This window comes from Polistes canadensis, unplaced genomic scaffold, assembly GCF_001313835.1.
Source record: "Polistes canadensis isolate GaletaPanama2010 unplaced genomic scaffold, ASM131383v1 scaffold_5, whole genome shotgun sequence".
Taxonomy (NCBI): domain Eukaryota; kingdom Metazoa; phylum Arthropoda; class Insecta; order Hymenoptera; family Vespidae; genus Polistes; species Polistes canadensis.
In genome coordinates this window covers 84,314-101,181 of record NW_014569552.1, presented here as the reverse complement: position 1 = coordinate 101,181, position 16,868 = coordinate 84,314, and the positions used below count along the sequence as shown (strand labels likewise).

General features: G+C 27.0%; 1 protein-coding gene across 1 annotated transcript; it reads right to left on the bottom strand.

Moving 5' to 3' along the window:
- Nucleotides 1-244: 244 nt before the first annotated feature.
- On the bottom strand, nucleotides 245-5,583 carry LOC106788685 (acetylcholinesterase-like). The gene is made up of 10 exons (XM_014752171.1): nucleotides 5,172-5,583; nucleotides 4,939-5,070; nucleotides 4,081-4,237; nucleotides 2,926-3,111; nucleotides 2,634-2,833; nucleotides 2,400-2,556; nucleotides 2,084-2,229; nucleotides 1,867-2,011; nucleotides 1,108-1,240; nucleotides 245-653 (listed from the first exon to the last, which is right to left on the bottom strand). The coding sequence occupies exons 1-10, from the start codon at nucleotides 5,376-5,378 to the stop codon at nucleotides 443-445; spliced, it is 1,674 nt and encodes a 557-aa protein (XP_014607657.1). The 5' UTR covers nucleotides 5,379-5,583; the 3' UTR covers nucleotides 245-442.
- Between the last annotated feature and the right edge of the window lie 11,285 nt (nucleotides 5,584-16,868).

Below are 16,868 nucleotides of genomic sequence, written 5' to 3'. Positions count from 1 at the left end.
AATATTTTTATGATAATAATATTTCGTAAATCAAACAATTTGAATTTCGTGTCATTGACTAATTCGATAACATGCTGCGAAGGTATTGAATACGATATTAGATGGACTGTGCTGTATTTAATTTCGTAATTGATGTATTGATCGCATTGGTAATTAATCAAAATTAATAGCGCCACGTTTGTAATGGAACATACTATTGGCATATAACTTCATTTTCTTAAATGATCTACGTAAATTTTCAACGAATTTATTATTTTACATTTTTTTAATATTGTACAATTAATTAATTGAATTACTTGAATCGATAATTCAAATTATTACTCAAATATAACAACAAAATATTTTAATTCAATAGACCATTATAATACAAAGTATCCCATATTCAATTATACTTTGAATAAAACCCAAAGAACAATTTCATTAATTATTTGTATGAGACCACTTAATCCGTTTTCTTGGTATATTTTAACTCACATCCGAAAGGGTGACTACCGAAATGTTTAATACCATTTTCAACTATATCGACTAGTGGATCCTGGTATCGATCATGTATTTCCAATTGTTCGTCTAACCACAACATCTTACCGGAACTTCTCGAATCTGGCCAAACGATGTTCAATAAATTATCTTTGGTCCCATTTGGAGTTGGATTTCTGTAAATTTATTTTAATAATTATCTATAGAAAAACTTATTCTTATCTGTGAACCTGAATATAAAGATATTATTATTAATATTATTATATTTATTTATTTATTCACAAAATTGAGAATAATGTTAATATTTGGCAAGGTTTTTCAAAATGTAATTAACGACCTTATATGGAGTCAACAAAATTTCAGGAAAAGTATAACATTTTTAGACATTTAATGAAATTAATTCCAAACTAATTTAGGAATATTACGCACATAGTTTGTATGTTTATGATAATGATAGAGAATTTAAATCCAGCACCGTAAAATATTTGCACGAATGGAAAAGTTTGACAAGCTTAAATCTAATATAAGGGAAATAGTAAATGAAAGCAATGAAAAGAAAATTATTTGTTAATAAATGATTGGGGTAAGGAAAAGAGATATACATAATAAATATTTATTTGTTATACTGACCCATATTTAGCCAAATTTGTCCACATGCGAGTCATCCGTTTTTGTAACAACGTTATCGAGTTATTTGCCTTTGGATCTATTTTAAATTGATCCGAATAAAATATCATTGCAACATCGTCCCCATGCGCAGAACCTACGAATATTCGATTAAAAAGATTAATATAGAATAAAATACAATTCGAGATATACTATAAGCTTTGGGAAATTTTTGATAGTCAAGAAAAATAAATATCTTCATTTGTTTTTAAATGAAAAAATAAATTTTGATAGAATAACAAAATTATATGGGACGGTAATTCATCTTTATGACGGTACTTTATTTTTTAACGAACAAGTAGAATTTTAGAGTAAACTTGTCTTTTTTATTTTAATACAAAAATATCATACTTTACGAGATATTTAAGTGTTTCATTTAAAAAAATATTATATATATGTATGTTACCGTTAAAACGTGAAATCCATTAATTCATGCAATAAAAAGCTAAATAAGGTGTCTGAGTATGTTATGGCCTATCATAATGATTGCACGTTAGAGTTTATGAATAAATTTAAAATATTTTTACAAAAATTTGTTGTCCAGTTATCTGATTATCAGAAAAAAATAGTCCTTCTATGTTCAAACCTTTTTCCATAAATTGTACTTTAACAAAAATTTACTTTTGGTCTATAACACCCTCAGACACTTTTTATACGCAATAAATAAATTATATATACTTTAATAATAAAATTTGTTTTAGATATATATATAAGATAGCTCACCGTTTTTATCGACGCCGTAAAATATTCTGTGCAGAGAGTTGTTATAATCGAATTTATATTGATAGTAATAAACGGAATCGTTGAATTTAGACAATAATTTTTGGGTGTAATCTATCGGAGCTATAAAACCGATGTCCGAAGAAAACTAGAAAGTATGTAATTTAAAATAAATATTATTTTAAATAAATATAACTATTTATCATTTAATTAGATTTACCTCTAAAGCCGTAGGAGTGAATTTTCCTTTTTTAGGCTTATCGCTAACTGCCGTGGATGAATAAAAAGGATTGACTTGTTTTAAAGAATGAAGTTGTTGAGCGTATGTCATAGTAATATCAATAATTTCCTTTCTTCCTTCTTTTGCTATTTCAACATTCACAAATAACAATATTTAATAATGTTAATAAAAAATATGATTGTGAATCCTTTCGTTACTAGCGAACCATATAGGAGTCGTATCATACGACCCTATAAAAGTATACTCTAACGAAAGGTTTAGATCCTTGAATAAGATTATAAACAAGACTACCAACAATTCAAATATACAAGTGTTTCGTCTTTGGTAAAACCCAACATAACTGGCCCATGATTGAAATCACCAGATGTGTATTTTTTCAATGAACACTTAGATAAGAATGGATCGGGAACATAATTAGCATTTTCTAGAACTGGTTGCAATGGAATATTGAACTAAAATAATCATAATTTTTAAGATTATTTATATATAGGAAATATTGTTATTGTTTTACGAATAAATGAACACTTACGACTGTCAAATTATTGACCATTTCGGTCATACGTTGAATATCTACGTGATAATAAAATTCAAGTAATTTTTTTGTGCTAGAACCTTTGAATCCAAGTTTCCGTGCGACACGGAAAGCTTTACTTCTGGCTTTCTCTGGTCTATCAAATCCAAAGAAACATAATGGTACTCCACTCATTAAAATTGTACTACGGAACAGATCTGTCAATAAAAATACAATTTAAAAAAAAGAAAATTATTTACGAGAATTAGAAATAATTTTGTGGTAATAGAAAGATAATTTGATTAATTACCTTTTGATTGTTCGGAAAGCATATGGTAACCAACACTGACAGAACCAGCACTTACACCAAGCAATGTCACTTTTTTTGGATCACCACCAAAATTGTGGATGTTGTCATGAACCCATTTTAGGGCTAAACTTTGATCTTTCAAACCAGCGTTGCCTGACGCATTTTTATGTCCCAATGCTAAGAATCCTGTTTAAAATATTAGTATTATTATTTTTGATTATTAATTTCCGATCCGTTATATTTTAGTTGGTTAATGTTAATAATTTGCCTGATGCAATTTGATGTCATAATGCTAATATTTTACAGTAGAGTATTTTTATTATAGTTGAATATTGATTAAATCTTTTTCTTTGTTTTTTTTTTTGGTTTTACCGTTGTTGTTGCTTAATTCATTGGATTTTTAAAAAAATCGTAATAATTAGTTAATGTTTCTAATATATTGCGTTGAAGTAATTCATAGTATATTTTTCGTCAAAGAGAAGATATTTACTCTGCCAATAATTCTCGTTCGTAAATTTTGTCGAGTTAGTTGGCCATTTGCCAAATGCCTTGTTTATCGATCGTTCTCATCAAATTAATGAGAGATTCAACGCAGTTACGTGTAATATTCGTAGTCGTTATACCGTATGGTCAAAAACTTGTAATACAAATTTCTATCTAATATTTCTAAATCAATTTTTTAATTTACATAGAAGCAACTCGTATGTTAAATCAATTAATTCAACTTTAAAGTAGACAAAAATAAACATAAATTGATATATACATTTTTACATAATTTACTATTAATTGATCATCAAATTTGCTTTTATTTAATATAAAAAATTCAAACCTAATTGTGCCGATAATTATGACAATGGATTAACAATTAATGAAAACAATCGAACAAATAAATTTTTTCATATTAAAATTAGTTATATTATAAAATAAATTTTCGAAAATGTTTTTTTACGTATATTTATGTTAATCTACTGTCATAACTACTAGCACAATTATTAAAGAAATGTATTTATTTCAAATGTAAAAAAAAAGTTAAATATCGATCGATTGAAAACAATAATAAATATTGCACTAAAATTCTCAAATTAACATTAATCAATTTGATATATTAACAACTCATTTGTCTATTTGAATTTCTCGATGAATTAATTACCGTACCAAGAGCACCCAACCGGTAATTAATAGAGACGACTACGACGTCCTCTTCGATTAAATAATCAGGAGAGTAAGATTCTTTCAAATTATCTCCATGAGTGAAGGCACCCCCAAAAATCCAGCATATAACAGCTTTAGGTTCCGTTCCATTTTTAGGAAGCTGTAAAGAAAAAATTGTGAAAAATAATAATAATAATAATAATAATAATCTTATTTCAAATTGTCATTTCTATAAATTAAAATATCCTAAGCCGTGTTGTATAATAGTAATAAACAAAAAATAGTAATCAAGTTCATTTACGTCAAGAACGTATAAATGCATGGCGAAAGTTTATGGCGGAAGTGTATAATCCTTGCTTACCACGAACAATTCATAAAGATCAACTTTCTATCGTTTGGTAATCGAGTTAATAGCACGTAACAATTATTTCTTTTCTTTTTTATTTTAAACGTTGAGATATCGTTGAGATAGTATAAAATGTTTTGACCTATTAACGCATTATAGACCGATCACGCACATGCTCTTATTTGCACATGCACGCAACTTATGTAATTATTATATTTAAAGTCGATTAGTTGTTTATTACGTCCAAAAATAAAATTATTAATAAATGTGTCGTAGGGAAGATGAATTGGGTAAGAATTTAAAACGTTATTTCGATCTTATTGAACGAGAATTGCTTAAAAAAAAAATAATGACAATAAATGAGATCAAAATTACTTAAACAAATATTATTCAAAGAATTAATGTACTTATTTTTGTCGTTAATCAATAAGAGCTGTAAAGTTTAATTAATTAAAAAAAAATAAAAACCCGTACGTCACGTGTCAAATAATAAAAGAAGTATAAACAAATATTACCTGAGGAGTATAGACATTGAGTTGAAGACAATCCTCATTGCCCAAAAATTTGTTATTCACAATTTGAGGACAAATGTTACCTTCCTTGGAAGCATCGAATACTTCTTTCCAAGCATTTGGTTCTTTAGGTCCCTAAAAATAATTTTTTTTTGTTCGATTTTAAAGCTCACTTTTCTCTCTCTCTCTCTCTCTTTCTCTTTTCTTTTTGTTTATTTTTTTCACGATAAACTTACTACGAATTTAAGATAACCAACTGGTGGTTTACCGTAAGGGATACCTCTGTACGAATGATATCTTTTAGATTCTCTGACAGTAGTAAAAACGCGACCTTTGACCGGTCCTTTGGTAGTTTGTACGACTGGTGAATATTCAAATGTCAATGACAATTTCACGAGACATAATTGTAAAATGAAAACCAGCAATAAAGATAAATTTGTCATCGTTACTATTTAAGATTAGCCTCACGACTAAACGTGTTCTTTTTTATGAGTTAATATATATATATATAAACCGTTTTAGCAAATACTTTGGTCTAATTAGAAGTTGATGATAGATAAGAAGTAATGGGTTGTATGTTGTGGGGTGGGGAAGAAGGAGGACACTACATTTCTATTTTTATCTGAAACGGAAAAATATTTTTACACGAATGGATTATCATTAAAAATGTATACGTATCTTATATTGTAAATAATTATTCTTGCATAATTTAAAATAAAAAACAGTAAGAAACCTTCTTTATTTTATCTAAGTAAATATATTTCTTTTAAGAAATTATTCGAACATTATCTTTCTACCATGTTAGATACCGCACATTTACGAAGAAAGATAAATGAAACGCAGGTGTCAATTGTAAACGTATCATTTACGTTAAAATGTTCTTTTTTTGGCTACTCGGATAAGAATAATCAATTGAACGAAAAAATATTTAAATAAATACATTCGTTACTTACAAATGACACCTTTCTTTTTTAACACTAAGTTCGTAAATATTCTCTTGTTTAAATACAGTTAAATGCACACTCCAACATTGACGTTTGCTAAATGTATTATTTTCTTTACTTTTATCCGATGATACGAAATACAAGTTTTTATCTTTCAATTGACGTTACATAATTTAACTATAATATAATTAATTATAAATAAAAAAAAAAAAGAAAGAACAATATATTTATTATGCGAATGAGAGATGAAAAAAATTAGACAAAAAAAAAGAGAAGAGAAACGATTCTCGAAAAGAATAAAAAGATGGAAACTTTTCAAATATATTTCGAACAGTTTTGTTTTTTGCGTCGTTTGGCAAAATATTTTTTCCAACGAAATGTTTAAAAAATAATCTACAGAACGGTAAAACCTTACAAAATGAATACATCAAAATTCAATTTAGGAAATTATTTTTGCGATCATTGAAATTTATCATTCCGTTATTCCTTATCTTCAATTTTATTTTCAGAAATTTTGGTAAAAAACCGACAAAATATCGATACGTCAGCGTGACTTACGTACGCACGTAATTTTCATTGTTAGTTTGTAGGAAAGGGTTTGGAAGGAAGAAGAACAACGATGTCTTTTTCTCTATAATAATGGAAGAGAGTCGATACGTGACCAGTTCTATAGAATTATGGATTGCACTCGAGTTCGTGCCAAAGCAAGACGAGCCAATTATTGACTCTCGTCTAACGTCTATATATGATTACGTGTGTGCGTGCGTACGCGCGCGCGCGCGTGTGTTTGTGTGTGTATATGTATATATTTGCCTTAGGTCTTCTCATCAGAATATATCAAATACAAGGGGCGTAGAAAGGAATTAGATAAACGATAGCTATTTAAATGTTAATTTTTTTGTACCTCACTTTATCATTTGTTCGAAAAAAAAAAAAAAAAAAAAAAACAAGACGATAGTATCCATTTTTATCAAAGTTATTATTATGGAAGATTACTCGTTTCCTTTTTAACGTCCTTTTTTTTTTTTTTTATGTATACGGTAATATATGTATTTGCATAAAATATTAATATATGTATAAATTGAGAGTAAACTAACTAAAGGAAATGGAGAAATAATGTTACGATTATAGAACTTGGAATCGGATAAATTATTAACTGTTGTAATATTGTTTTTAAATTTATGTTCGATTCTTTTACGAAGCAATTATATTCTATAAATTATAAATCTTCAATTATATTTATACGAACCACAGTTTTATTTTGTTTATCTTCGAGAATGAGCTTACCCTTAAATTTGTTTCTTTTGTCTTCTTTGTTCTGAGTAATACTTCTATTACGATTTATGTTACACTCTGTTGATATTTTCATCACATGAAATATTGAAAATGTCTATTTCTTGGTAGAATACAGGTCATAACTTCTTGTCTCGTTGAATTTTTATGATTGCGATATTTATGACTGTCAAAAAAGGTACTCCATTTTTGAATTAAATTTCAACAAATAAAATAATCATAACTTGAGAGATCTAAAAGTATAAAAAATGATAAACAAATTATATAAATTTTGTTTTCTATAATTTGATTCTATATCAGATGGTTTTAATCTGGCAAAATATTATTAATTCATTAAATCTCTCTCTTAAATTATACAATTATTAAAACTACCAAATCATAGTAATAATTTAGGTCTATAAATGAAATAAAATTAAAAGTAATATATAATAATTGTAATTTTCGTTATTAAAAAAAATCATTAAACAAATATTTTTAAATAATCACAACAAATAAAATAAAAATGTTCAAATCAAATTAATATAAATTCAGTTGATTAAACATTTGCTTTTTTCTTAGATAATTTGGCTTAATTTGAAGTATATACCAACACTAAAATAATATTTCTAAGTTTTCTAACACAAAACTAAACACTTTCAGATTCATGTTGACAGAAGGTATTTTTCTTCATCTCCACGTATGAGAATTCCATTTAAGAAATGTAGCCACGTATTTTCGTGACACCTTGTATATATATTTGATTGCTTTCACAAGCCACCCTCTATTTACTCGATCACGCACGTCTTTCGTCCCTTCGTGCCAAAGGATCGTGTTTCGTGATAAGACCGAAGCAAAATGTGGACATTATCTTTCGAAATCAACTATTCTCGCAAATTTATGTGCAGGGTCGCACACACAAACACTTATACCACCCTCTTATCCAGACAGACACACACACACACACACACACACACACATAAACAAACAAACAAACAAACAAACAATAAAGCTATTTTTACTTTACGTTTTTACCGAGTTCTTCCTTCAAATCATTGGGTTGTAATCCGTGTGACGATAAACGATTTATTTCGACTGCTATTAGGCAATGACGAAAAAACAACAATAGATAAGCTCAATTGTTTCATTTCTCCAATGTATTACTAAAAAAAAAAAGGCAAGATAATGAAATAATGAATAACATATGACAAAATAAGCAGAATGAAATATACTTGCATGTATATTTCAAATAAATACGCACCGATAATTACAGAAAAAAACAAAAACAAAAAATGGAATCAATTACATTTATACTATAAATCATTTTCAATTATAATAATTACCACGTTATTATATATATTGTATATCATAAATTGTAAGCTAAATTTTGTCCAATTTTTTTAATTACTTTTTGACTAAATTTGATTTACGTTAGTCAATTATCGGCACGTATATAATAGAATAGAAAAAAGAAAAAAGGAAGTGGACGATGACTTTTAGGGTTATATTTGAAAGAGGTCGATAAGGTACCGGTGATAAAATGACATAATGGTGTTATGGTTAATATGTTCTTTTTTTTTTTTTTCTACGTTTCTATTTATTATGAAAATATAATACAAAACATCCTATGTTGTATTACATAGATAACAATGCTCAATTAACGTTTCTTCTTCCATTTTTTGTCTTCTTCATTATTTTCTTTTTCTTTTACGTTTTTTTTTTCTTCTTCTTCTTCTTCATCTTCTTTTAAATCGTATTTTTTTATTTTTTTTTAATCATCGTTTACTTCATCGTTTCATTTTTTTTTGTTATTAGAACGTTACCGTATCCAACCCCCATGAGAAGCAATGTGTGTCGGGATAGGTAAAGTTAGTTTCGTGTATTATTTTCCATCCTATACTCTTTTCTTATCCTTCTTAGCATTTGTTATTTTTTTATTTCATTATTTTTTTTGCTTCGTCTTCGTTTTTGTTTTATAATCGTCATCCCTTTTTTTTTTCTTCCTTTTCTTTTCCCCCGTCATATTTTTTTTTCTATCTTTTTTTTTTGTTCTTGTCATTTAATCATTTAGATTTTTTTTGGTTGCTTTGAGTGGTGGAAAAGGCCCGATGATGTATAGAAAGATTATAGTACAGACGAGACGTTATAGAGCAGATACAGAGTAATTATTGAATAATCAAAATCATAAGTTAAGAGGGAAGGAAAGGAGGACGGTGAGAGGGGAGGCTTAAAAGGGGGTAAAGGTGCTTTTGTTTTTTTGTTTCTTTTAAGACCCGTGTTGTTGTTATTATTTCGTCGAATGTGTGTAAATAGTTTTGCTTGTATTGTTTTTGCTCCACGTGTTTGTTGTGTCCATGTATATGTTTATTTAGTATTGTTTTTTTTTCTCAAATGTGTGTTATTATTATTATTATCAATCCTTTAACGTTACGATCGAGTGAAGGAGAAAGATAGGAGAAAATTTGTATGTGTGAGTGTGTTTATATGTGTGTGTGTGTATATGTCTTCTTCTTCTTTTGGTTAACTTTAATTCGTCGTTTCCGTCACATTATTATTTTTATGCTTTTTTCTTTTTTTTTTTTTTCCCCCCCCATTCGTTCCTGTAACGTTATTTAAAATCTTCATTTATCTTATTTTTCTTCGACATTAGATATTATTATTGTTATTTGTTGTTTTATACTTTGAAAATTTTCTTACTCTTCTTTGTATTTGTCTCAACGTCATTTTACCTCTCTCTTCCTCTCTCTCCCCCTTTCTCTCTCTCTCTCTCTCTCTCTCTCTTTCTCTTTCTCTGTCTTGTTTTTAAGTGTGTCTCAATGCACATTATTTGGAGTTTTGTATTTTATATATAGCGCTAGTTTTACAAATAATATAAATGTATGCAAATATCGTTTATAATAATAATGTTTCTCTTCGTTTAGCGAAGAGAATGAAGCTTAAAGCTAATTCATCTAGCGCCACTATCGTTTTCACACCATGCTCTAATTATACCATATACATTCCACCATGGATCTCATCTGCCTCACGATCTCTACCTGATATTTTCAAGTTTTATGAAAAAAAATATATAAAACAAAGAAATATGTTGAAAATAAAATTGATTTCACAATCAACGAATTATATGGTTTTTTTTTTCCCCAATATATAATATATATATATATATATATATATATTTATGTGTACGCGTGTGTAAATCGTTTTATATTATATTTTGATAGGATTAAAAGTATCGATCTTATTTTAGAAGAAATCTTAGTGGAATGTAATAGCAATTTCTACATTTTAATTCTATATCACTACCCGATAGGCGAATATCGGCGGACCGAATGTTTTTATCGTCGAATTTACTTTGAATTTAATCGAATATTGGACGAAGGTAGTTTTATTGATTTGTAACAACAACAAAATCGAATAATTTGTAAATGGGATTTAGAATAATAATAGAAATAACATTTATGAATTCGACCATAAAAGCTCCTGCCAAGCCGACCGACCTAGGCAATTAGTGTTTACATAGTCTACGTAAATGCTAAATACAGTTTAGCACTACGATTAGAATAACTTTTTAATGATCATACATACTCTGTACGTGTTAAATGTACGTTGTTGTTAAAAGTGTGTAGTACGAGGGTACCAACGTTAACTTTTTCTCTCGTTTTCGTTACGTGTTTTATTATTTTGTTTCTTATGTGCGTATATTCGTTGTATTTATGTGTGTATACATATATACGTGTATTTGTATTAATGTTAATCGCGTTTGTAATCATTTATGTCTCTGTGTATGTATGTGTGTGTGTATGTTTGTGTGTATGTACCTACGTTTTTTTCATTAATAATATCATTTACTTTTAGTACCTTTAATCGTTATCTTTTTTTTTTTAATTGTATATTGCTCTTTTTATTGCTTCAGCGGCAGTAATAGCCCTACGTAATCATGCAAGGTATAATTTTATTATTATTTTTTTTTTTTTTTAATTATAATTATTCGTTAAGTTATTTGTGGAATAATAAGATTTCTTTTTCCCTTCTTCGCGCTTTGATGATTAATAATAATAATAATAATAATAATAATAATAATAATAATAATAACAATCATCATCATCATCATAAACATAATAATTATAATCGTTATAATCATAATATGAAATAATAAAAATAATAATAATAATAACCATTATCATCATTATTATTATTATCATCATCATCATCATCATCATCATCATTATCATCATCACCATCATTATCATCATCATCATCATCATCATCATCATCATCATCATTATCATCATCATAATATATAATCATAATCATAATCGTAATCGTAATAATAATTATTAACAATAGATAAACTAATCGTAAATCGCAATTCGACAATAATACTTGTTAATTGTTTAATTTAAACACACTTGTGTTTATGTATTTAAGCTTATATATAATTTCTTTATTTATTCTTGTGTTTTTGTTATCTTCCTGCGGCCCTACGAAATTACGATTTATTTAATTTTTCTTTCCTATTTTGTGTTAACACCATGGTCGTACTTTATGTATATGTATTCGCACGACAATTGGCTTTACGCGTTAAGGAAACCAAATTTTTTATTTATTATAATTTTATTTGCCGTTCCTCTTTCTCTCCCTTTCTCTCCCCCCCTCTCTCTCTCTCTCTCTCTCTCTCTCTCTCTTTACTGTTTAATTATTATTGGATATAATTTCAATCAGTAATACCGTGTCTCTCAACATACAATCTTTCTATAAATATAGTTAACTTCGTATTTTGCGGTTTTGACTGCACTCCTTAATTAAGTAAAAGCTATAAAATATGGAATGCCTCGCAATGACTTCTTTTTCTTTTTTCTTTTTATTTATTAATATTATTATTATTATTATTATTTTAATTATTATTACTATTATTATTATTATTATTATTATTATTATTATTATTAATTTTTTTTTTTTTACTTCGTTTATCTCTTTCCCACCCCCTTTTATTTTCTTTCCTTTTCTGCTTTTTTTTTTTTTTCTTTTTCCACTTCTTCCTCTAATTTTTCTTCAACACTATAAATTATTCGTTTTCTACCAATCTAATCACGCTTTCGCAATTTCTCATACGCGTGTATTCTTTAGTTTCTTTCTACTACTTACATACGCTTTTTATCTGTTTCTTTATTCTTTTTTTTTCTTCTTCTTCTTCTTTTATTCCATTTGTTTTTCGAAAGGTTCAATATTTTTTATTTATTTATTTATATAATTTAATATAATAAATTTATATATATATATATGTGTATCAATGTAACTACCAATCTAATATCTTCTCATCAAGTTACATTGTTGTATTACATATTGCTTGTTTATAAAAGCCGTTTTTTTTACGTTATTTATATTATATTATATCTAATATAATATATTAAATCTTATTGTTAAATAATACATTACTAAAATGTTATTCTTTTTGTATTTTTGTTTTAAATAGGCTTCCTAATAACACTCACACTCTTTTACATTCTTCTTTTTTTTCACTCAATCATTCTCTTTCTTTCTTTCGTAATTAATATTAATTAACTTACAGGCGATTATTGCAACTGTTTCTTATTTCTCGATTATGGCGTTTTTAATCGTGATTCAATTATTATTTCAAAACTCTTTTTCTTTTTTCTTTATTAGCGCCGCCTAGGAGGGGACTCGCGTATATATATATTATAATTTTTATATTTATTTATTTATTTATTTCTTGTTTATATGTATTTCACGTATGTATGTATGTATGTATGTATGTATATATATAATATATATGTATCTATGTATATGTAAATCGAGTAGGATTAAAAAGTTGAGATGAAACTATGTGTGTGTGTGTTTGTGTATGTTGTGTGTGTGTGTTTTTTTTGTTATTTTTATTATTATAATCGTCTCTTTATAAATTATTCGATCGCACGTGCCAAATCTCGTGGACGCGCTCTCGTCTACGTCGTTATTGCTTTTGAATACCCCCGGCTTCCTTGGGACATCCAATTGGAACAATATCCTGCAAATATCAGTCATCGAGTGGAGGGGGTGTGCATCGTTTTGGGATCTACAGGTCCTCTTCTTCTCTTTTATTTATTTACTTGTTTTTTTTTATTTTTATTTTTATTTTATTTCTTTTTTTTTTTTTTTATAAATCATCTTTCTATCCCTTTTTTCACTGTTTTCTTTAAACCCTTCCTGTTTCATTTTTCTTTTTCCCTATTTTTTTCATTCATTATCCCTCTCTCTCTCTTTCTCTGTTTCTGTTTCTTTTTTTCTTTTTATATCCTCCATTTTTTATATTTCTTTCTGTATTTTTTTTTTATCACAATGCAATGATCATGTTATTATTTATAATATGCATTTAAGGTGTTTAAGGTTATTATGATATTAAGGTTCACCTTGTTTCTTTTTTTTTTTTTTTATTTAATATCACATCGGTCTTTTTCAAATATCGCGGTCCGGTTTTATGTCGAACCAATCAATGAGGACGAGTTTAAATCTTTTATTTAGTTTTTAATTATATTCGTATGAATTATTCTGTTTTTTTTTTTCGAGCAGTTGTCAGCCTATTTCAAAATTTTCTTCAACGCGTGATCGTTTTATTTTTTTTTTTTTTACGAGACATAAAAAGTTAAATTTTGAGTCTCGATAATGACGGCAATAATTTTAAATAGCTTTATTAATTGTTACTTAAAATTATTTCACAATTTGTGTCTTTTACATCGAATCATCTCATTGGAAAAATTATTATTATTTGCGGACACACTGTTTAATTACGCGAAAATCTATTGAAATAAATTCTATTTTAATTGAAAAAAATTAGAAATAATTATTATGAAATATAATTTTCATATTTTTCTATATGAATATTTACAATTTTGTTTATTCTTTGTATTTTTGCTTCATTTTAATTTCAACCCTTTTGTACTGTAATTATTTCTCCAATTTCTGATTTAATTTCATCGGTCATATCAAAATGTTTGTTTATTATTATTTATATTTTTGTACACAATTATAGTATTATTTAATTTTACATAACAGTATTGTGAATAAAAACTCATATGAAATTTTTTGTAATGAAACTGCTTCATGATATTGATTTGTTTTGTTTTGTGAGAGTTCAAAAGAAAAATAGTTTTATCACGCAAGAAGAGTGATTTCGTAGTGCAAACGGAGTTAAATTATGGAATTGCAATATTACAAGGAAAGATTAGTTGATTTAAATTTGTCCTCGATAATTAGTTCGCGATAACCTTTTTCTTGAGGACAGACTCATAATTGTATGTCCGCAATAGATAATAACGACAAGAACAATACGCTTTGTAATTAGCGATGATTAATGGTAATAGTAGTAATAGTTTAGTGACAAGATTGTCACCACTCAAATGTGTCATTTTGTTAATAGTTTTTCTCTCTCTCTCTCTCTCTCTCTGTCCCTTTTTTTCGTTCTCTCTCTTCTTTTTTTATTCTAGTGTTATTTATGACTTACATAAAATTATATTTGATATCTTTTAAATTTCGAATCGATTGACAAATATTTATTAATTAATTACTTTGCTTTTTTTTTTTATTGCTTTATTTTCATTCATAGTATTCCTTTTTTTTTTCCGATAAAATTCATCTTTCCATCATTCCAATATCTATTTATTTTTTTTTTCTTTTATTGCTTTATTTTCGTTCATAGCATTTCTTTCTTTCTTTCTTTCCTTCGTTTCAAATATTTATTTATTAAGAAATTTATTAAAAAATAAATAAATAAATCGATTTATATTGCTTTTATTGCTTTTATTGCTTTATTTTCATTCATAGTATTTCTTTCTTTCCTTTTTTTATTTATCGTTCCTTTTTTTTCCTTGTTTTACTTTATTCTATTCGTTTTCATATTTTTTTTACCGGTAATTGACACTATCTGTACTCGTTGAATCGCATTATACAAGCTAGGGATAATTTATTGTTGTAGGCACTTTTTATATACTCTCTCTCTCTCTCTCTTTCTCTCTCTCACATCACTCTTTACACAAAACCATCTCATTTTCTCAGGCAAGTTCTTAATCAATTTTGTTTCTTCCATTTCCTTATCCTTATCACTAAAAACTCACGTGTTACAATTAAAAAGAGATTAGCAAAAACTATTTTCGGAATTTGCTTTATTTTTTTTCTCGTTATTTTTTTCTTCCTGTTTTTGCTACTACTTATTATTAGACGATTAAATATCAACGAGTATTTAGGAGGATTAGAGTGATATTTTACTTTTACCAGCGTATTCTTTTTTATTGCTTTTATTCGATAGTATAGGAGATCCGTGAATACCAAAAGGAAAGAAGAATCTCTTTATTTATTTCTTTCTTTCATTCTTTCTTTTTAATTTACTTTATCTTTCTTCATTTTTTGTTTTATTTCAATCACCTTGTCACATATATTCTTGAGATTTAAAAGAGCGTATTAGAAATGTCCTTGACATCAAAGTGGGAAGCAACGATTAGATTATTAATTCAACGATTACATGTCCGAGAGAATACTTTTTTTTCTTAATTTGTTTTTTTATTTCTTTTTATCTTGACGTGCGTATATGCGTGTATACGTAAGTATGTTTTGTATATTTGTGTGTGTGTGTGTCATATTCTTACACGCATAGAAGATATTTTTTAAACGTCCAATCGAAATTTCGCGTTTCTTCCTAACGGACGAATTTATTCAATGAAAACATTTTCTTATAATCGACATTTTTGATGAATATTATTTAAAATTAAATCGTCTCTCTTCGATCGAGATGTTTTATTAATTATTCACTGTTTTAATTATTATCTTTTTCTTTTTGTGTATCGATATTTCGAAATAAACAAATGAATTTTTTCCAATTTTACTATCCACAAGGAAGAATCGTCGAATGTGTAAATTTCGTTTAAGGACGTTTCAAGTTTTTAGATTAGAAGACAATTAAGCGATTCGACGTGGTGTCGATGCGATGACGATAATTCATGAATTATTTCATAAATTAATATTAACCGATTAATCGAAATTTGTATTAATTGATCGAGTTTAGATTGACTCATTAGTTACGAGCTAATTTTTTTTTTTTCATTTATTTATTTATTTATTTATATTGCTTTTATTTTCGATGATTATGAGAATTGACGATAAAAATTGATCTCATTTTTTTTTCTTTTTTTTTTTCTTTTTTTTTTTCTTTTTTAATTTATTTTTATTATTTCATCGAACACCCACCGAATCGCAGGATCATTCACACGTACGTGTATGCGCGTTAATGACAAGATTTTCCTTTTCGACTATTATTACTATTACACAAAAACATCGACTAAATCGGTTGTCTTAAGTCACAAAAAGATTTGTACATTCGTTACGGGATTACGCATACGATCCGATCGTTTCCTATCGTTTCATTTTCTCATAATTATTTGCATATTTAACATATAAATTTGTTTACGTGTATGTGTGTGGGTGTATGTATGTATGTGGGTGCGGTTAACCCTATTTAAATATGTTTGATAATTACGACAATGAAATAACAATAACTCAACAAAATTAATATTAATTTATTTCATGATTTATATTTCATGCTAATATTATTTAATATCATGAAAAATGAATCATGAAAATAGGTAACTAGTTACAATTTAAGAAATCTTTACTTATACCACTGTCATAATTATCGACAAATGTATTTATTATAACAATTGCATAGATATAACATGT